We start from the raw sequence: 23,473 nt of genomic DNA on the forward strand, positions 1-23,473 counted from the left end.
TAATTGAATTTATCATAGTGTATTTATTATGTTCGTGTGTATGCATGTGTTCATAATTTTATTTCATTCATAAAAAGTTCCCGTACATTGTGGCAACCTACTGCACGCTAAATTGCCGCTACGGTTTACCAAGCAAAACTAGAATATAATTTTAAACTGTTTAGTATGTATTAAGAGACGCCACTCTCGGGCAGTCTAAAACACGAAAATCGGAAGTTTAGACAGCCATAATCGCGCGTGTGTGTGTGCTCTTAATTGTGTATGACTGAGTTTATTAGTATTGCGTTACATAGTATACTATTAAATTTGACGCGACTGCAGTAGACCTACATACAACATAATCTTCAAACGCAAAAAATGATGTGTTCTTACATTCACAGCAATTAAAGTAAGAACACGTACACGGCGTAACGAAAACAATGTGTGCATATATACAGTACTCATGTATACAACCACAGCAATTAAAGTAAGAGCACGTACAAGGCGTAACAACAACTATATGTGCATATATACAGTACTCATGCATTCATAAAGCCTGAGTAGTGCATTCGCTTAAGATATAATTAAGGTATTTATGAGTACCAATTTAATACCAATTAAATACATTTGTTCATATATCAATTGTTCAAACTTTATGTATTTTACATATAATTTATTCAAAATTAACTTTATTAATACTTTATAATTTATTAAATATTTAATTTATAATGTTTTCGTTCTTTATATGCTATAATGGTTTGTATTGACACTTGTACCATACGTGGAATAATAATAAATAGTTATAAAAAAAATTCAATACAAATATATTGTTTTTTCTAAAAAGTCGCACAATTAAGAAGAGAATAAATATACAGAAATTGTTTGCACAACTTAAATATGACTATTTCAGAAACACAAAAGCAAAACATAACAGCTGTCAAAGTGTTTTCATAAGCAGACATACAATGCATTTACCCAACGGATCAATACAAATAACCCATTAAATTATCAACCGTTAGCATTCAACCTCTCATAAAAAATGCATATTCCCTGCCTTCCACTTGTTTTGACCGTTAGCTGTGAGCGGGTTATTACTCTAGATAATAGAGCGAGTATAAAATTGTTGGTTGATGTACCGTGCGTTTAAAAATTGTCAGTACAGCTTTAAAAAGTACTTGTACTTTTTTATGCGTAGCTTGTGTATACGTTTACTTTTTATTAAAGTTGAGGTATCTTAAAAAATCAAAAATATTGTTTTGACATCTATCCCAAAATAATTCTGACATATTGTAATGGCATGAATGAAGTAAATAATCCAATATGTTTTTACAAACATGTATGGTATTTATGTTATCGTTTATTGGGTGTTATATTAATAAACTACTGATATAGGAAAAATTTAATGTTTTTTTATTTATGAGCTGTTTACATACAGTTTTAAATGCCTGCATACCAAAATAGTTTGCTGCGTTTGTGAACCACAACGCCCCCTATTGCGCCGCTTTGATTGTGTATTTTTTTGTTTTCAAAAATATTTAACCAGGATGAATATGCTATGCATTTCATACTTAATAGGAACAGAATTCTTTCTTGCTTACTTAGAACTACATACACATGAGACAAAAAGAAGCAGTATCGTGGCAAATGGTATTAAATGCTGTATTTTAAATATCCTAAATTTGATATCAATACATATAAAAAATACAATTTTACACGGGAATTTTCATGATAAATCTATATACATGTAATATAATACATATTAAATAGAAAGGTACTTATTTGTTTCTGCCTCATGTTTTAACAGTGAGATGGGGAAACAAACAAAGGCAGCCAATCGTGTATATTTTCCAGACAATTAACACCTAAATCAATACTCAATACATACAGGGTTGTGATAAGTATTTATAAAAAAATTCCAATATGTACATATTTACAAGTATATTTTTGTGTTTTGACCATGTTTATTTTATATAACAGGAAAGAGAAAAAACGTAGATTGCAAACAACGCATTATATGTTTATTACAGAAACAGAATTGCGTTTATCATCAATTTTATTATACTGAATTACTTGATGATGATTAACTGAGACGTCTGATTACAAGGGAAGTAACTATGTTGATAAGTAGTGCACAGAAAGCTAGGACGTAGCAACAACATATGTGCAATTGATAAAAGATGGAAGAAATGTATTTTTATTATTTTACAAAAGGACGACCGCAATATGTATAGTAGAAAAGCTTAAAACTACACCTGATTTTCGTTCATTATGAACGTAAAACCTGTTCGAGAAAAAGAGTGCAAAAAGAGTAATTTTTCATAAATTCAGTGTAATTATACATTCATTAGATATCAATATATAATTCAAATCGGATTAAACTGTCAATTTTTGCTTTTTGTTAACCGTCTAGAGTTCGCCTGGGAGGAGGTATTGAGTGATTCGGAGTAAGACTTTCGTGGCCAAGGCTTTGTTTACCAGTTTTTGTAATCCGCGAAAGCTTTCGGTGTGGCGTGTTGGTTTCCTTTGAAAAGCGCGTAGATTTTTCCCTCAAAGGACCAGCATTTTTCGATGTTAACACTATCTTTAAGTCGCACTGATGCCAGGATTTCAGCGTTAGGTTTTGTAAGGTCCTCGTTGATGAAGATGCCGGTGCCTCTGAATTGTTCAGCTTTTCGTAAGATGTCGACTTTCGTTTGTGGTCTCACAAATTTTATAATAATAGGCCTGTTTTCGGTTGGTTTAAATTTTCCTCATCGGTGGGGGATGTCTATGTCACTCGATGTTATCGGTATACCTACACGGCTAGGTGTTCGTTTACGAGCGATACTATTTTCTGTGTTACGGTGCTTGACAACTGTCGCTCTTGATCGTCTAGAACGCCAGTCATTCTGATGTTGTTTCGTCTACTGTATTGTTCCGTATTGTTTTCGAATTCATTATGAATGGTGGCAGTGCTTTTTTCAGCATGTAACATTTCGTTTTTGCTTTTAAGTTCCTCAATTTGTTTGTTCTTTTCAAAGACGTCATTTTGTAATTTTTCAATGTCACGTTTTTGTTCAAAAACGCTTCCTTCTAGGATTTCGAGTCTTCGTAAAACGGTCCCAAGAAGTTTCTCCTCTATTTGCTCGACAGTTTCCTTAACAATATCTCTAATGAAGGAAGAATCTTCTTTTGTAAGAACTTTGGACAGTTTGTTATTCATTTCCTCTATTTTTTTTCGATTAATTGCTCAGATGTTATATTAGTTTCGTTTGATGCACTTTTAACTAAGGTTGACATTGTTTTTTGTTTCTTGGAATCCGGTTTCGATTTTTTTCTGTTTGTTACTATTTGGGGGCGTGTTTTTAGCAGCATTTTCATCATTTTCAAATACCGTACTGTCTAGTATACTTGCTTCTGCATTTGTTGTTTCGATTGCAGTAGATGCGTGTTGCCGTTTTTTCATTTTGTTTATAAAGCTGCTACGAAGCGACTGTTATAAGCCGATTAAACACGTATTGACAGTGAATACACCTCTTTAATAAATCGCTATTGCGAGTCCTTCAAATGCCTCTTGCCTAGTCAATTATTGTCTAAATTAGGTCAACATGTATTCAAAATAAAATTTACATTATGAGGAGAATTAAAATGTCATTACAGAGGAAAAGATGTACCGTTAGTTAACGGAAATATGGCCGAACTTCAGCCCCAAATTGGAGCTTAATAAATCACCATAATGGCTGACATACAATAGACACCACAGTATGCACACTAGACTTAGTCGTTGGTTTCCATGGGCTCTGTCTTCACTTGACCTGGAAAAATATAACTATGATATTACAGTCATTGTGATAGGACCAGAATGCAGACAATTGAGAAGATGTTTTGGTTATTATAGAGGAAAAAAATGTACCGTAAGTGCAGGAAAATATGGCCGAACTTCAGCCCCATATTGGTCCTAAATAAATCACCATAATGACTGACATACAACACTGCTTCCACCTTGCAGCTCTCTCTCCTGTTTAATAGACACCACAGTCTGCACACAAGACATTGTCATCATGGTTTTCATAGGCTATGTCTTCACTTGCGGTTCTGTTCCATGTTACAGCGATGTAACAAACGTCATGCAAAAATGGGTCTTATGTCATATGCAGCCATTCTAGCTCCAGTCGAGCCCACGCATCCGTGCATTCCGGTCAGGAGCTACACTGAACGCTAATGAGACCGCAAAACCATGCATAACTTTACAGTGGACAGGGTAGCCCCTGAACAGTTGTAGTGATAGTTATTCCTTACAATATTTGTCAAATAAATTCCTAAGTGCTATGCGGTGATACCTTTTGAAGTGCTCAATATTTTGCACAAGGATAGTACAATCCCTCATTTACCGTTTTAAAGAGTCCAGACATATCAATGACTCACCACATTCAGTACAAGACAAGACACAACAAGTCATGCATGCATTGAACTCGATTGTTTTAATGATTATGGTAAGAATCAGACACAACAGTTTAATTATGGTAAGAATAAGACACAACAGTTTAATTATGGTAAGAATCAGACACAACAGTTTAATTATGGTAAGAATCAGACACAACAGTTTAATAATGGTAAGAATCAGACACAACAGTTTAATTATGGAAAGAATCAGACACAACAGTTTAATTATGGTAAGAATCAGACACAACAGTTTAATTATGGTAAGAATCAGACACAACAGTTTAATTATGGTAAGAATCAGACACAACATTTTAATTATGGTAAGAATCAGACACAACAGTTCAATTATGGTAAGAATCAGACACAACAGTTTAATTATGGTAAGAATCAAACACAACAGTTCAATTATGGTAAGAATCAGACACAACAGTTCAATTATGGTAAGAATCAGACACAACAGTTTAATTATGGTAAGAATCAGACACAACAGTTTAATTATGATAAGAATCAGACACAACACTTTAATTATGGTAAGAATCAGACACAACAGTTTATTATGGTAAGAATCAGACACAACAGTTTAATTATGGTAAGAATCAGACACAACAGTTCAATTATGGTAATAAATCAGACACAACAGTTTAATTATGGTTAGAATCAGACACAACAGTTCAATTATGGTAAGAATCAGACACAACAGTTTAATTATGGTAAGAATCAGACACAACAGTTTAATTATGGTAAGAATCAGACACAACAGTTTAATTATGGTAAGAATTCAATTGTTTCTGGACAGTTTCTGATGCGTCATGCCCTATCATCATTCCAGGATCATGTCAGCGCTGTTATCTGGGTTGTTACCATGCAAGGCAAGTCCTTCGTCAGCGTTTGGATAGTCATGGCTTTCAAAGCCAATCTCTTCCAACCTCTTTGCAATCTTTGAAACTGGATAGTCATGGCTTTCAAAGCCAATCTCTTCCAACCTCTTTGCAATCTTTGAAATGCCTGCATGTGAAAACAAACCATAATTAACAAAATGTTGTCATTTAGAGGAGACTACATTTAATTGATACGCTTCTGGTGTATTGAAACTGCTCAATTGTAACAAAATGTGCCTGCTTATACAAAAACATGTGAGAAGTTTCACAATTAACACCAGTTTGTTTGTAGAATGTGCACTGGTAAATTGTGAACAAGGCTTTTTCAGAGCCTGAAATTAAAATGGCATAATTAAAGCTATTTAATCAGGAAAAAAAGCCATGCAGGCCCTTTTGGTTGATTTTTTTTATAAACAATGTCATCGTAAAATAGAACAGTAAATTAAGATGACAAATACCCCATTTAATAGTAAAATTAATCAACTTTTTTTCGCTACTTCATATTCATCTCGCACATAGACGAAAAGCTTCATGTAACTATATTAAATCAATTGCCTTAAATCTCTGGCACATAACTCTGTAACAAATCATATAACAAAACCAATTTAGTTGTGTAACCACACACAAAAACCTGTTTTAAATACGAAACATACAAGTACTTTATGTCAGTACCCAAAATTTGGCCAAGACAGCGTTTTTTCATACAAAATCGGGTCCGGTAATCGGCCCCATTCCCAACGGAAAAAAAGTATATATTTTTCCCAAATGGGAGCTAAAAATTCCCAATGGTAGATTTCCCCAGAAAAATATTTTTTTATATTTAGATATTAATATTTTGTTCATCTCACATCCATATAAGGTCAACCTTAGCAAATATAATACTGAAAAACACTCGTATTCTCAATTTTAAAGCTTTTTTATCAAAACAACAACACTTATTTCCCATTTTTTATCAAAACACCGCAAAATTTCCCAATACAAAGCGACCCGGCCCCATTCCCAAAATGGTGGGGAAAAACACTGTGGTTCAAAGGCAAAAAAATCTGCAAAGAATATTGTGAATTACACAAGAATAACTTGTTTCACTTTGACATAGTACAAACAATATACCTATAAATATTCATGTTGATACTCATAAAACAGACACACTAACTCGCAATAAAAAAAACACATGTACCATGGAGCAAGTACCTGAAAGTTCCAAAGGAAAATATGAACTTCAAATAATATCGAAACAATCACACAATCTATGTCTTATACTTCTACACATTGGAAACAAAATATGAAGTACCATGTGGATATTCAGAAAACTGAGGGACTATTTTGCGACAAACGGATGACATGTACAAGGCTTTAAATATCCAAACTTTGACATAGTCCATGGGCACATGACTCCATGAAGAATATTTCAACACACACCAGAACAACATCTTCCATTTCAACATAGTATAACAATGTACACACTAAGTTTTATGTTGATGACCAAAAAGCTGAGTGACTAATTTAAGACACAAAGTAAACATATACAATGACGTATGTATTAACAATTTGCCTAACTCAAGGGGCACATATATCTTCATACAAGATCACGACACACAAAACTATAATGAATTGTACTTATTTAGGTATTATCAAATCTCGATACAGTAACATGTTGATGCAAACAAAAATGAGAGGCAATTTGTTCTACACAAAGAATACATGTGAGGCAAGACAATCAAACCAACCTACCAATCAACCGACAAACAGGTTGATTCCAAACCCTGCAAACTTTGATAGCGGGTAATAATTATGCATCATTAACAAACTAGAGCTTTGTCATTATTTTTACTGACACATGTATTCAAGGGCAGATAATAATGCAGGAATGTGAGGACAACTCAAGCGTTTACTCTATGGTTATAGCATACTGGAAGTTTAAATTTAAATGCATGAGGAATAAGACAGTAATTTGCACCTCAGATGTAAAACATTTTACGAGAGCAGACTGATAAACCAACAGATTGAGTCCAATATACCCCCACATTGTGGGGATTTACAAATGTTACACATTTCTGAAAATAAGTCTCGCTATGTGAAATGGGGGTTTAATGCATGTGCTTGAAGTGTTGTCCTAGATAATCAGGGAGGACACCTTCAGCATTAACTGAATTTTTGCTTATATGAGACTTTCTTTCAGTGTTTTTTTTAAGTTTTGGGGGAAGGGGGTCGGGTCCCCTGAGGGGGGGGGGGAATTCGCGCGTAAAAGGGGAAAAGGGAGAAATTTCTATGCTTAGCTAGTAACAGTACAAAATCAAGTTTTAACACTATAATTCACCATACAGAGGGAGAAAAACATAATTCAAACTCTTTTATTCATAAACATGTTATGTTCATGTTCAAACTTCAACATTTCTGAGCTTTTCAGCGAATTTATCAATTATTCTGGTGACCTCCTCTTCACCAAGTCTCTCCGTGTGCAGACAAAGTCTGATCAGGGACTTCAGTGTAGCTTCCCCAAGCCTGTTTCTCTGTGGCGTGCAAAGCAGGTTGAGCAAACTAAACAGTCTTTCAACACTCTCTTAATCGGACGTTTCTGGCGTTTCACTGCCGGCATTTGAAGAAGACTGACTTTTAAGTTGTACTTGTTTGAAAAGAATATTAATTTATTTTTGAGTTAAAACAGATTTGTCAATTTTTTTACGATAGCTTTTGTTGTTGTGCAACATGATGGAATACGTATGGTTTGCGGTAGATGTCGTAAAGCGAAAGTCGTGATAGTGAACTACGTACGGTTTGCGGTAAAGGCTAAAATAAAGTAAACACGCGGATGCAGTTCAGGAAAATTGTAGTAAATTCGTAACAAAAGACGTATTTAAATGAGGTATTGATTAAAATTGAATAACACTTCCGAGAGGGGAATTTTAAAAATATTTCGGGGAAAAATATATACTCTAAAGATGGGGGAATGGGGTCGAATAACGCCGAATATTTCATAAAAAAAACAACACTGTAGACTTTACACAAAAAATATGATAAAAGTCGTCCCTGATGAGACTGTGCAGACTAAACAGGCTAATTTGGGACAACACTTTACTCACATGCACTAAAAGACCCTTTTCACAGAGCGAGGTTCAAATCATACATACAGTTCAGGAATGCTGCTCTGATCTGTATGGAGTGAGCATACAAGGGTTCATACGCAGCCCTGATGTCCTGTAGGAGTACATCACAGACATCCTTCACATGCGCTATGACTTCTTGCTGCAATCACGAAACAAACAGTTTCAAACGCAAATATGACTGAAACCCCAAACCGCCAAATAAGTTATGTTCAAGAGCAATTAACTCGCATGTATCTTGCACATCCACACCTCATGGTTACGATATTTTTGAAATTTTATTTAGCGCTTTAGAGATGTTGAAGTACTTCAACTAAGTTTTAACATTTCACGAATGAAACAACCAACAAAGCAACCAACAGACAAACAAAAAGATGCAAATGTACCCCCAATCAATCTCTGCTTGCATTATAGACTGATGTTAACGTGAAGAAATTATATTGATTATTTTTTCATACATTCATTCCTTATATATAGGAATGTACACCTGTAATATTTTTATTTTATTTTACATTATTAACTTGTGTGCACATGCCTTATCAACCTTTATGTATATGAGTGGTGTCATGTGAAAATGGGTTACTGTAAACGTATAGAAATTCGTCGGTATGAAATTTCGTGTTTTAATACAAAACAACTAATTCGTTGACACGTAATTTCGTGGATTTCAAATTTTCGGGGAAGATTGACAGTCATAATAATTAAACTTTTCTAAAAACAACCAGAGTAATAACAAAGAATTATCTGCTAATGTGTGTTGACAGCAAGGCGTGTGATTAATTCGCACTGAAGCATGAAAGTGTTGCCGATAATTGTCGATAAAAGCGAATAAAGCGGCTACCTTGTGTGTCCCCGCTCGCTAATTGCCATCAATGTTGTTTTGACAATATTTGCAATTCTCTGCTCAATCGGTCCCCTAGTAGAAACAATTGAGTAATAAGGTCCCCAAAATACAGGTGTGAAAACCGTTTTGTCTCTTTTAACTTTAATTGGCACTAATTGACATATGTGATAAATCTGCAAACTGTCAATTTGACGACGTCACGTAAAAGAGAACAATCGTTGTTGTACAGTTTAAAGTCCACACTTGATTAAAAAAGTATTATTACCCAAACACTTATCAAGAAAACAACATATTGTATTACCTAGCATATCTCAATCAAATATCTGTGATAACCGAAAACAATAGAGAATGTCCGCAATGACATTCGGAAAAGACCAATTTCGGATTAAAAATGTAAAAATAATCGTTGGTACTTGAATTCGTGGTTCGGCGGAACAACAAAATCCACGAAAATTCGTACCACACGAAATTTAATGGTTTTACAGTATTCGCCCATATGCGGCCAGCATAGCTCCAGATCAGTAAATGTAATCTTGCAGTCTGGTCAGGAGCTACCTAGTGGCCAGACTTTGTGGTGCTGTAAGCCAACAGTGTAGCTGGTGATTTGACTGCTCAAATACACAGACTGGACTGAAGCTACGCTGGCATCATGTGGCATTAAACACCATTTTTGCTTAATGTGGCTTATTTATGTTGTTAATGGCTAAAGTAATTTTCTATATTACAGTCACCAATTAAGTCAGAACTTGAACATATTGTTTCCTTTATCAGTCTTAATTACATGAGGAAGTCCCAATCTAAATCAATTCATAAATAACTTTTGAAGTACAATTTCATACAGGTTTGAAACTTGTTATTTAGTGAATACTTAACTCTCTTATTGATAAAAATATGTTACATCTGTAGGTTTTTACCTGCAAGGCCAGTAACTCTTGCATGATGTTTTCTGTGGCCTTGTTAAACATGGAGTGTCTTTCCCTTTCGATGCCCTTTGACATGTGCGTCTTGCATTGCTCGAACGATCCAGGGCCCGACTCCGAGGCGCACATGTAGTAAGTAACGAACAGTGAGTTTTGAATGTTTGGGGTCACAATACGGGAAATAATTCGCTGCTTCCTGGTCACCAAGTCCTTTCGTTTGCTTACCATTTCTAAAAGCTGATAATGTTGAACATAATGTTAAGATTTGTATTTTTTATCATAAAAGATCTGATATTACTTTCAGTAATAATGAAATCACATTTGAGCCGCGTTATGAAAAAATGGGCTTGGGGACATATATGCATCTGTATCCGTAAAATATGATGGAGGAGTAATAATGACTGCTAATTAGACTACAAAACCATGCATAACTTCATAGCGGACAGGTGAGCTCCTGATCTTACTTCACAAACGGAAGTAATATCAGAACACTATATATGCATCTGTATCCGTAAAATATGATGGAGAAGTCATAATGACTGCTAATTAGACTACAAAACCATGCATAACTTCATAGCGGACAGATGAGCTCCTGATCTTACTTCACAAACGGAAGTAATATCAGAACACTATATATGCATCTGTATCCGTAAAATATGATGAAGGACTAATAATGACTGCTAATTAGACCACAAAACCATGCATAACTTCATAGCGGACAGGTGAGCTCCTGATCTTACTTCACAGACGGAACTAATATCAGAACAATATATATGCATCTGTATACGTAAAATATAATAGAGGAGTCATAATGACTGACAATTAGACTACAAAACCTTGTATGACTTCATAGCGGACAGGTGAGCTCCTGATCTTACTTTGCTGAGGGCTGTCTGGTCTAAAGCCATGCTGGCTGCATATGATATAATACCAATTTATCTAGTGTTGAAAATGGTATTTTCACCATCCATAAAGCGATTCAAAAGCAAATGCTAGTTTTTCTTAACATTAATGATCTTGGCCAACCCGACAAACTTATACACATATGATTTTGCAAACCCTGGTTTATAAACCCTTAAGTCTGTTGACCGTTGCTGAAAGCTACGGGCAATTGACAGTCAGTATGAAAAGTGTTTAGAGAACAGGGCACTGATACTATATATCAATGTCATGGACCGATTGTTGAGATTTTTATGTAACTAAAGCTTCTGGTGATTGATGATACTCCATCAAAATTGCATATAATATATTATATACTTATTGGAAATGAAAACATACTTATAATTAGCATTTAACAAAACAATGCCTTATTTATGTATTTTAGGACTTGGCCCTGCACTGTACAAATCCCATTTGAGCTGTGCCATGCAACAATCAGACACATATGCAGCCAGCAACAACTTAAGACAAGCCTACTCATTCGCACAGTCTTATCAAGAGCTTCCCTGTCCGCTTTAAAGTCATTCAATATTTAGTGGTCTCAATAGCAGACAGACTAGTTCCTCACAAAACTGCCCAGGCTGTTCTAGAGCTACGCTGGCCACATTTGGCGTAAAACAAATTTTTAAAGTAAAATTCATTTTAATTATTAAATACTTACCTACTATCTATTAGCTTATAGCTTTCCAAGGGGAATTAACTCATCCGGAATTTTAACTGGGAACCGGCCACCTCATTACCGTAATACAGGCCAGGTTAAACATTACTGCAACGCAACCTAGGCAAAAATCGGTAACCAATCCTCAATATTCTTTCAATACATATACAAAATATTAATCGAATAGCGGGGTGGGAGGTGGGACTTACCGATAGTAGGTAAGTATTTAATAATTAAAATGAATTTTACTTTAAAAATTTGTTTTAATGTCATAAATACGTTACCTACTATCTATTAGCTGATTTTGAAGCTGAGGTGGGAAGGCTCGTAAATATTTTCCCATCACAGTAGAACCCATAAAAAGGGTTACCAGCTAATGACAGCCAAAACCCAAAACAAGGTTTATCAGGTTATCTTCGTTAAAACGGTATTAATTTTGACTCATCAGACAGAGTAAATATGTCTATGTCAAAAAGAAGACACTTCCGTTATTGAAATTACAACAAGACCAAACACATACAAATGGTTTTGTTGGCACTTCAGAAAAAGAAGATAAAAAGATGAAAAAGGTGGTCGGATTCCTACAGAAAAAAACTTGGAGCATGTCAAGAAGTGGGGTGTGATTAATATACGCCCACGAACCAGACAAAGCTCTTACTTCATGCGGTCAGATCCTAAAAAGGAATGAATCCTTAGATAAGAGATAAGAGTAAACCTTCCTTGTAGAAGTCTAACCCTAGTTAATAGAAACCGCAGACACATCTCCCCCCCCCCTTTTTTAGGGAAATGAAGAGTGTCTTTTTAGAACCTCGAATGTACTAACACTGCTGAGATAGAACTTCAAAGCCCTGATTGGCCATAGAAGTTTATCCTTATCTACATGTCTACCAGTTTAAGAAAACTTGGAAACTTGAAGATTTTGAGAAGTCATATAGAGTTGATATAAGCAAGGAATCCTGGCTGACACAATAAAGTGAAGACGACATCAGATCGAACTGAAATTGGTCTTATTCAACAGAAAAAGCATGAATTTCACTTCTCAGTATGGTAAAGACATAATTAGAAGGAAAAACCCGTCTTAAAAATTATATTGGAACTGTTAATAAGGCTGATGAAAAAAAATTCATAGGAAGCTCATCAAGCAACCCAATAACACAAGCCAAAACCGCTTAAGAACGAACAACATAGTGTTAATGTTCCATAGCTTGGATCAGTTCCAAATTAGCACAGAGTTGTGATGACTAACACAAAACAAGGTATACGAAAGCATAATCTCTATCCTTGATGGAAAGAAGAACACATTTCTTATCATCAAAGAAAAAGATGTATGCATCTAGCAGATTGATTAAGGTAATAACTATGCTCTCAAATACCCAGTCAAAAAGAATTTCCAGGGAACCTCATATACCGTTCTGATGGAATTATCCTTTCAAAAGTAACAAGTATTGAAGTTCTAACAGAAATATGTTCTTCTGCAGAAACAACTAAATAATGGCCAGACATGTAGTGGCACATGTTTGGATCTGTATACATATTTCTCTCTAAGATATGATATTTGACCTGTGCAGAAGTTCCTGAAATTAATTGTACAGGAGACTTAAAAGGTCGTAGAACCATAATCACATGATTCACTAAGTAGATACCATACAAATATGGCAAAAACTCACTAAGATATTCCAAAACTGGCAAAATAATAGAATAACCTAAGTATCCAGTTATGTCAAGTGGACGAATGTATAACAATCGCACACGCTGTTGATCGATTTCTACGAACTGCATTCGCGGTGTAGCATTAACACTGCGATCTATGATCGCATTTCGCTCATTACTAGCGTTAGATGAGAAACAACTTTCCTCGAAACATTTTAGCATCTACGTGTAAGCGATTTGGAAAAACACTGGCGCGCATGCGCAAATCAATTTTCATTTAACCGAAAGGAAAAAGATCTGCAGGCGTTGAGACGACCTGCTATCTTGCAAATAACGAATAAGTTCCTGGAATACAAATACAATGAGTGATAATATGTTCACCTCTGTGTCTGGAAATAAACCACGACCGATGTGTGCTAGTTGAAATCATCACAAACGAGTCGTGAAAATGTTTATAAATGAAAAAGAGCTAAAAAGAATGCTCGTCTGTATCCAACAGGTTAAGGTGTGTTAAAATTTAACCTAAGGTTCTCGAATATAATTCTAGATCAAATAGAAATGTTCGAGCCCAATATAAGATTTCGAGCTCGCTTCAGCCGAACAAACTGCAAGACCAATAGTCTGCATGTAGTCGGCGGAGATAGAAGTAGAAATAACAGATAGATGTATTTCATATTCTTATAGTATAAGTAATTCATATCCAGCACCAATTTGGATTAGCTGGTAAGGAAAATCAACCATAAACCAAATCAGCGTAGATGATTTGGCAAATAACGGTCATCAGTAGAACATGAGTATTAAAAAAAATACAAAATGTCATGGAAATTGTTCAATCCATAAAATATTGGATTCAATAGAATCATAGCAAGGGTTATACAACTAGAAAAGTAGAAGATAACCGTTGCTACAAATTATGACCGATGAAAACACAAGTTAATACCGGTGATTGGTAACTGTTAACCTAACCGGAACGGTCCTTAATATGACCGGTAACGTTATTGGTTTAATGCCAAAATATGATGGAATCCATATGGTCTGACATGAATTCCGAGTATTGCTCGACAAAGAAGAACGAGCCAAAACTCAATTCCGATGGCAATGATGACGAACCCCCTCGATGACGAAGAAGAGGAGGAAGAAAACGACTACTTGTTTTGATCGGTGACTGGTGTCCGGAGATCGGTGCGCTGTGATCGGAACGAATCGGTCCTAATAAGACTGCGTCAGGATGAAAATAATTGGTGCAGAAGTCATCTAACTGATACTGTAAATCGGAAAACAATGTTAGATTATCAGTATGATAGGCACAAAGTGTCCAATGTAGTCGTGGTGGCAATATGACCTAATCCCGAAGCCTGAAATTTAAACGAACTAATGTTCGTATACAAATAAGGTTCGTAGACTGCAACATGTGTGGATGCCGAAGAAAACCAACACATGTGTAATGGTGATATGATATTCCGTAAAGGAATAATATAGAAAACGTCAATATGACCAGTAGGTTCGGAAATCCATACATGATGAATGGCGAATTCCAATATACCTGCGATGCCGAAATATTGTTTGGCTACGCTGGAAATAAATTCTCCAAAATAATGTCTACATGAGCGTTGACGTGAACGCTTACGAGAACTGCTCATTGAAAGCGAGGTATTTTCGATGTCTATCCTATCCGATGATGATGAACGACTTCTTCTTCTGGCCAGTGCTCGATGAAGAATAGCGTGTCCGTCTACTGTTGTTGTATCTGTGGACGAATAAGATGAATAAGAAGTCAGATGATGTTTACTTATTCTTACCTTCCTTATCTTATATACCTGACTGAGACATTGACCGACGTACTGTTATAGCTCCGTTGTCAACATGTCGGGCAAAGACCGATGAATGGTGTGCGCCATAAGGTCTAGCAACGATCGACGGAGAGTGAAAAGCCGTAATCCACGTCTTGCCCGTTTCTTAGGTACCGGGAACCGGCGACTGAAATTCCTCTCGATGACAAGATCAGTCCCCGGAAACTGGTGTTCGCTGAACGGACCGATCATGAAATATGAAACAGTGACGTCACCTGCAATGTTAGATACAGTATGTCTCATAAAATACATACCTGAATAGACATTAATCACCGTGCAGTTGTTGCTCCGTGGTCAATGTCCTCGGGCAAAAACCGACGTAAGAAGGTTCTTCTTAGGTACCGAGAACCCGTGACGGATATTCTTCTCCATGACAGGATCAGTCCCCGGTAACTGGTGTTCTGTAACGGACCATTCATGAAACAAATATGAAATGGTGACGTCACTAGTGTGAACCTCCGTTGGCAACGTTAGGTATACTATGCTACAATCATACATACCATAACAAACCTGAATGAGACATTGACCCACGTACCGTTGTTGCTCCGTGGTCAACGTCTACAGGCACAGACCGGTGAAGGCGAAAGCACCATGATCTGAAGACGATCGACGATGCGATAGTTCTGTGTTCCACGTCTTGTCCGTAAATGGGAACCGTTTCCTCAACGTGTTACAGGAACATCTCTGAAACTGTGACGTCACTAGTATTGAACCTCCGTGGTCAACGTTAGGTATATATGTTATAATCATACATACCTCAACAAACCTGAATGAGACATTGACCGACGTACCGTTGTTGCTCCGTGGTCAACGTCTACGGGCACAGACCGGTAAATGGCGAACGCCCCAATGGTCTGACGACGATCGACGGAGAGGTAGCTCCGTGTTCCACGTCTTGCCCGTCTCGCCTCAATTAACGGGAACAGTACCCGGAAATTGTTTTCCGGTGAACGGACCGTCACTAAGTGAACAGTACTGTCACCGGCGATGACCCTCCAAGGTCACCGCCAACGGGCAGTTACCGACGTATGGCTCTTCTTCCCATCTTGGTGCCATAAGGTGTGATGTAGATCTACTTTCTAAGCAATATTTACTAATAGATCTCATCCTGCCCGGGAAAGAATAGCGAAGGCTATATCATCAGATGTCCTCTCTGCAGACATCGTGTTGTTGAATATGAAAAATAAGACTAAAACATATTCAACAATCAACTGGTCCTAGACCAGATTGTCATATGGCACAATAATTATTAGCATATAATACAATTAACTAATATTATCTTAGTTACTATTGTAAAAGATAACATCAATTGTACGTATATTCAAAACAATTTAAAGACCATCATCCAGTGAAGTCACCGGACAATCAACGTCTGTTGTAGGTTCGTTGCGTTGTGGCTGATCGACGTCCGTCGGCGACCAGCTGTGTCATAAGCCCACAATACGCACACCGCACATTTGTGAAGCAAGTGCAACCGGTACATGCAAGGCAAGTGTTGTGGAAATTCCACCTTGCCTTGACATGACCACATGAACCTCTATTTTGTAAGTTCATTTCTGAAACAAAAGAAACAGAAAGAACCTACAAAAGACAAAAACAATGGTTAAAATATTAAATAAAAGTTAAACCACAATATGTAAACAAACAAACGTTGTACAATTGGCCTCAATAATCTTTTGATGAAAAAGGCACGAAATCCTAGTTGGATTACCTTCTCAATTATTTATTGAAGAGGAAAAACGAAAAACTCGTGCTCAAGTGCATGAGTACGTACAAAAACCCGGCAAGGCTGAAACAATAAAGTTTCAACAATTTGAACATGAAATAAGTCATCCATGATATGCGACGTCATCGGGTTTTATCATCTCTTGTATCTGCGACCATCATTAAGTCGATTATATGAAAGACAAGAGCAAAACATATTCAATAATAAAATGGTCACAGACCAGATTATCATGCGGCACATAAAATCATTATTTGTCCATAATGAAAATAATTAACATTCTCTAAGTTATTATTGTAAAAGAGAAAGTCAATGGTACGTATAATACCACTGCCGTAGATCATAAATTAAACAAAAGTTTAATTCAAAACAGATGAAAATATAATGATCATCAATTAATATTGTCATATGAAATGTAAAATCATTTTTGCACACAATGGCAAATGATAAACAATCTGTCAAAGAATTAGAAGAGCACGCTTTGCACGATCTCGTAACGCATTAGAAGAATATTTACACTGTACAATTTTCCTCAACTGCGTATTGACGAAGATCACGATATACACGTGCTCATGTACATGAGAATGTACCTAAAACGCAGCAAAGCTGAAAACAAGTTTCACGCATTAGAAAAAAAAACGTTTTGCACGTGCTCTTTCGCGCCTAAAACACCCAGCATGGTAGAAATAAACGATTGTTCAACAAAAGCAAGCATGGCTTACCTTTACAACTGAAACAAAAGTCCATAAAATCCACATAAAATATTCCGAATAAGAAGTACAAAGATAAATAACACAATTTATCTATGAAAAACCCCAATCAACCAAGTGAAATAAATCGAAAAACAATTTTCAATTCAGAGCTGTAAAAGACACGTCTACACCTGGTCGATCCGGAAAGAATATTGAGGATTGGTTACCGATTTTTGCCTAGGTTGCGTTGCAGTAATGTTTAACCTGGCCTGTATTACGGTAATGAGGTGGCCGGTTCCCAGTTAAAATTCCGGATGAGTTAATTCCCCTTGGAAAGCTATAAGCTAATAGATAGTAGGTAACGTATTTATGACATTAAAACCGATTTTAGCATCACACAGCGAGTATAATACCCTAGTTATTCTAGTAAACATTATAGTATATAGTAAGTTCAGTATATTTGCAGCAAAGCTGACCTTGTGGTTTGCAGAGGTTAGGAGTTGTGTAGCCACTTCAGCACATCTTAAAGAGTCGACCCCCATTTGACTCAACTGTGACCCCAGGCTGGATGTGATCTTGCTCAGCTCTGTCATCAAGTCCGTCTTTAGAGTGTCCAAGGCCTGCCATAACATTCCACTGGAAACAGGATAAGTCCAACAATCACAGTCAGCCTAATTGTGGGAAAACTGGGCAGCTAAAAGGTGCATACAGTTTCTTACCAGATACGCCTACGGAGACTGCACAGGCTTATCATGGACAACACTTTCCCCCTACATTGGGGGTTTGTTTACAAGAGACTTCCTTCATACAAAAACTTCCACAAAGCAGAAAGTTTCGCCCCTGATAAGCCTGTTCAAACTGAGCAGTTTAATCTGGGACGACACTTTAAGCATAAATATTAAGGGTTTGGGTTCAGCCTAACAATAACCCAGTTTTCCCAGAACAAATTTCATATATAGCTTCAGCATCGCATCATTCCTACCATGTCAGAAATGGAAATTGATACAAGCCTTCAAGCCCTTCACTGTCAGACTTCTTAACCTTCATTGTCAGACTTCTGAAACCCTATATTGTCAGACTTCTTAAAACCTACACTGTCAGACATCTTACACCCTACACTGCCACACTTCTTAAACCCTACACTGTCAGACTTCTTAAACCCTACACTGTCAACTTCTTAAACCCTACACCGTCAGACTACTTAAACCCTACACTGTCAGACTTCTTAAACCCTACAATGTCAGACTAATTAAACACTACACTGTCATATTTCTTAAACCCTACACTGTCGGACTTCTTAAACCTTACACTGTCAGATTTCTTAAACCCTACACTGTCAGACTTCTTCAACCCTACACTGTCAGACTTCTTCAACCCTACACTGTCAGACGTATAACACTGTACACTGTCCGAATTCTTAAAACCTACACGGTCAGACTTCTTCAACCCTACACTGTAAGCCTTCTTAAACCCTACACTGTCAGACTTCTTAAACTCTACATTGTCAGACTTCTTAAACCCTACACTGTCAATGTCATAAACCCTTCACTGTCAACATATTAAACCCTACACTGTCATACTTCTCAAACCCTACACTGTCAGACTTCTTAAATCTTTCACGGTCAGACTTCTTAAACCAGGCTTGCAACGAATCCAAGTAACAGATAGGTGGGCTCGTGAGGTTGCAAATTTTGTTTATAAGCAGGCAATAGAGAATTATTAATGGTGCTTTTGCCAAAAGAAACTAAAACTGCAGCTTTTATAGTAAATTGTAGAACAATAATTGTTTGCAAAGATTGTCCAAATACATGTTCTTGACAAACATCTCACAAAGACGACTGTCCCACTAAAATAGGGGCGAATGGCATGTATGCAGTTTAGCGCTCAATTATACAAACGTATTGTGAGCAACAGACAAGTTTGATAGAAACCTATTTAGATCTTAATCAATCAGTTGAACATCTTTTAATTAGAGCTAGATATCAGTTTATCCGCTATAGTTTTCATATCTAAAAGCACATTTCAAACGAAGCCCATAATTTGCAAAAAATAGAGGACAATTAAAACCAATTTAATTGTGTACAGAACATGCAGAACATCAAATATGTAACTCAAAAGCTAGTTATTATTAAGCAGACTTTTCAATTTATCAATATAAATCACAGTCAAACATTTTAACATTTGATTTCTTCCCTGAGTCAATCTGCACAGGCTAATCAGGGACAACACTTTCCACTTTATGTAATTATTACTTTAAAGGAGGTATCTTCTAGCTGAAAATCCCAGAACGTGGCTCATCCTAATACCTGAAAGCCCAGTCCCAAACAGTTGTCATACTCCTGTACATGGGCTCAGCTAAGTCTTCGTTGAAGTCAAACTCTCCATGTACCCCCTTTTTGCGCGTTGTAGCAAGGTAGGTGTTAGGGTGAAGATCGCCGCTGACAACCTTCAAACACAAGAAGCTGGGACTGTATTCACCATCTGGTATCACAAATGAGCATTCTTAATATTTACCTTGTCTTTTAAGTTTTTGAGTATTCACCATATTTTGTCCTTATAACTGGCTGCCACCATATTTCAAACTTTAAAGTCAGTTTAGTTTTAAATTAAAACCTATTTATTTTAGTTTGATTGCAAAGAAAGCCTAAGGCTTATTAGAAACGCTCTCCAGTCCGCTTCCTCAAACTAGTGCTTGGTTTCTATGACGGATATCTTAATAATGCTCCCACAGAGACAGTGGATCGAAATCGTGACCGGGATCGTGACCTCCCGGTCACTAGGCAGACATCATATCCACTACACAACTTCTATCTAAAGTCAAGTTTATGTTATTAACTGCCTGATGCCATAATACCAGTGCTATTTGCAACTGCATTTCAAATTGCAATCTAAACCATGATTGTTCAAAAACAAAACAACAGTGCTCAACTAAGTTAATGTCGTTTGAGTAAGTATGAACAGGATAAAGTTTTATCAACCTAACCAATTTTTAGTTATGGCATGATTCAGAATTCAGTATTCACTTAATGCTGTAACCAAAGCAACCATACTTATTATCTGTTAAAAACAAAAAATCAAATAAAGCGTGCATATTTTCAAAATGGTCAAACTGGCTTAAGTACTTGCAAGATCCAGATTTTTCAGACAACAGGATGGACAGACAGACAAAACTGAAATAAATATGGTCCACTTATCAGGTTTTATCAACCTAGCTTATCTTGCTGTTGAATTTTAGCAGGATCCAATTATGAATCTGGCTGATGGACCGGTGGTAAGTCTATCAAACATTTGTTCAGAAACTAATAAAAAAACATAAACTCACACCAAAAAACAAAACAAGTATTTGGGCCGTGCTCTGTGAAAAAGGGGTTTAATGCATGTGCGTAAAGTGCTGTCCCAGATAAGCTTAAGCAGTCCACACAGGCTAATCAGGGACGACACTTTCCGCTTTTATAATATTTTTCCTGTCAAGAAAGTCCCTTGTTACAAAAAAAATTAGTTAAGGGAATCCCAGATTAGCCTGTGCGGATTACACAGGCTGATCTGGGACGGCACTTTTTCGCACATGCATTAAACCCCTTTTTCACAGACCATTTGTTTCACAATGTACATACAGGAGCGCTCCATCTTGCGCAGGTATTGCTGGCCTCTGATGCTGCATTTGAAGCCCCTTCCTCCATTTTCTGTCTCACACTCCCAAATGTGGCGTCCATATCTGCTGACAACTTTCCCACAATTGGCTCCAGAGCCTTCTCAAGTTTCTGCAACTCGTTGTCAACAACTGACTTGGTACCTTTCGCACCCTGAAAGATTGCAAGATGTAATTTACTCTGCACCAATGACAACATTTGAGGCTGGAACAATATTAAGAGTTTCTGATTAGAAAATAATTGAGCCTTGCTTTGGGAAAACCATTTATCACATGCCATACCCTGTTTCCCATGTAATATAACCATTACAAAAAGTTCATCTTAAACATGTGTAATATACTTTTTAAGCGTTTTCATTCGCTTACATTTTGTTCAATTGACCAATCAAATTTTGTTATTTTGCTGAAATGACGTTGCAACCTCAAATCACGTCACGAAATGTAAACAACATTCGGAATTTATCATTATGCTTGCGTAAATATTTATTTAATTTGCTCATTTAAAAGCAGCTGATAAAAAGATCTCACACTCATCGTCATATCATACCATATTTTATTAAACTCTTCCAGGAAATTTGTTAGTAAGCTCGCCAAAGGCTTGCTTATTAACAAAATTCCTGAATTTGTTTAATAAAATATGGTATGATATGACAACTAGTGCCAGATCCTATTTATGTTGCATATGTTGCACTATTAATACTGTTGATTATAATCCTTGTATAGAGAACAGGGACATTGACGTTTTATGTACAGACGTTTTGCAGCTTGTTTTTCCTTAAAAGAGCTGCACATTCTTGTACATTTGCAGGCCAAAAAAGATTTTCCCTAAATTGTTTTGCAAATGTTGAACAAAACAATCCATAAGCAACATACAGTTTTTCATCATGACTGGTGTACAGTAGAATAATTAACCAAATTATTTAATATAGAACAAAACGACCCAAAAGCAACATACAGTTTTTCATCATGACTGGTGCATAGTAGAATAACGAACAAAACATAGAACAAAACAATCCAAAAGCAATTTACAGTTTTTCATCGTGACTAATGTATAGTAGAATAACGAACAAAATATAGAACAAAACAATCGAAAAGCATTATACAGTTTTTCATCATGACTTATGTACAGTAGAATAATGAACAAAATATATAACATAACAATCTAAAAGCAACATACAGTTTTTCCATCATGACTGGCGTACAGTAGAATATCAGACACGAATATTCTCAAGCTTTGGGAAAGTCGCTCATTGTGCTGCCTTTGTCTAATGCCTGTCATCTCAATTACGTAATCCCTTAACATTGGGATCTGGGTCTCCTCAGGCTTGCTGAACACCTGCACGAAAAACATGGCAGCTTTAGTTTAATTCTATTCATTTAAGCTTCATTTGCAACCTCTTGGTAGGCGGGCAGCTTATCCACTATGCCACGGCGACTTTTGCAGCAGAAACATGGCAGGTTTATAGCAAAAAGGTTCTTTTTTATTCTTTAACTGTAGCCAAAAAAGGCAACATTCTAGTTTAACTTTAAATTTCACTTTTATACGAAGTTTGGTTGAAAACCTGAAATGAGTTCTTCTGTTTCCAATTTTCGTATAGACTAACAGTTTTAATTTCTTTGCACACCATTGGGCTTGTAATTTGTTACATGCCATAAGAATTACAAATATGATTTTACAGCTAATGTAAATATCAAGAGCTATTTAAGGACAGTGCACTTAACTATGCATCTGCTTTGATAGTGAAGTGCATATTTTCTGTTAGTCACATGATATTATGACTGTGAAGAAAACATTCAGCATTATAGCTTAAAGCAAAGTTATTTATAGAAAACATTTGTTCTATTTTCAGCAACATTGACATTAATACAACTGGCACAAACTGCAATCACAGGCTAAGTCTGCATGTACAAACATTCTCATACATTTACAGGAAATTAAGAGTTGTCACCATAGGATGATGTATGCCCCCTATAAACGCTTGATAGAAGTTATGAGCTTTTTTTGAAACCTAAACGCAGATTTCGAAACCTAAACGCAGACCCTAAGTTCAAGGTTAAGGTATAGGGGGTAACACATTTTTTGTGCGTATGGAAAGGCCTTGTCCATATACACATGCATACCAAATATGAAGGTTATAGCTCAAGGGGCATAGAAGTTATGAGCCTTT

The 23,473-nt window shown here is 36.3% G+C and overlaps 1 protein-coding gene and 1 long non-coding RNA gene across 2 annotated transcripts; both read right to left on the bottom strand.

Annotated features, from left to right (window-relative positions):
• Positions 1-5,221: 5,221 nt before the first annotated feature.
• Positions 5,222-22,671, bottom strand: LOC127844705 (uncharacterized). The gene is made up of 7 exons (XM_052375133.1): positions 22,483-22,671; positions 21,271-21,459; positions 19,963-20,102; positions 18,133-18,292; positions 10,139-10,381; positions 8,408-8,522; positions 5,222-5,406 (listed from the first exon to the last, which is right to left on the bottom strand). The coding sequence occupies exons 1-7, from the start codon at positions 22,654-22,656 to the stop codon at positions 5,222-5,224; spliced, it is 1,206 nt and encodes a 401-aa protein (XP_052231093.1). The 5' UTR covers positions 22,657-22,671.
• Positions 15,542-15,885, bottom strand: LOC127845278 (uncharacterized). The gene is made up of 2 exons (XR_008033153.1): positions 15,777-15,885; positions 15,542-15,642 (listed from the first exon to the last, which is right to left on the bottom strand). It is a non-coding gene; the product is annotated as an uncharacterized LOC127845278 (long non-coding RNA).
• Positions 22,672-23,473: the final 802 nt, after the last annotated feature.

This window comes from Dreissena polymorpha, chromosome 9, assembly GCF_020536995.1.
Source record: "Dreissena polymorpha isolate Duluth1 chromosome 9, UMN_Dpol_1.0, whole genome shotgun sequence".
NCBI lineage: Eukaryota > Metazoa > Mollusca > Bivalvia > Myida > Dreissenidae > Dreissena > Dreissena polymorpha.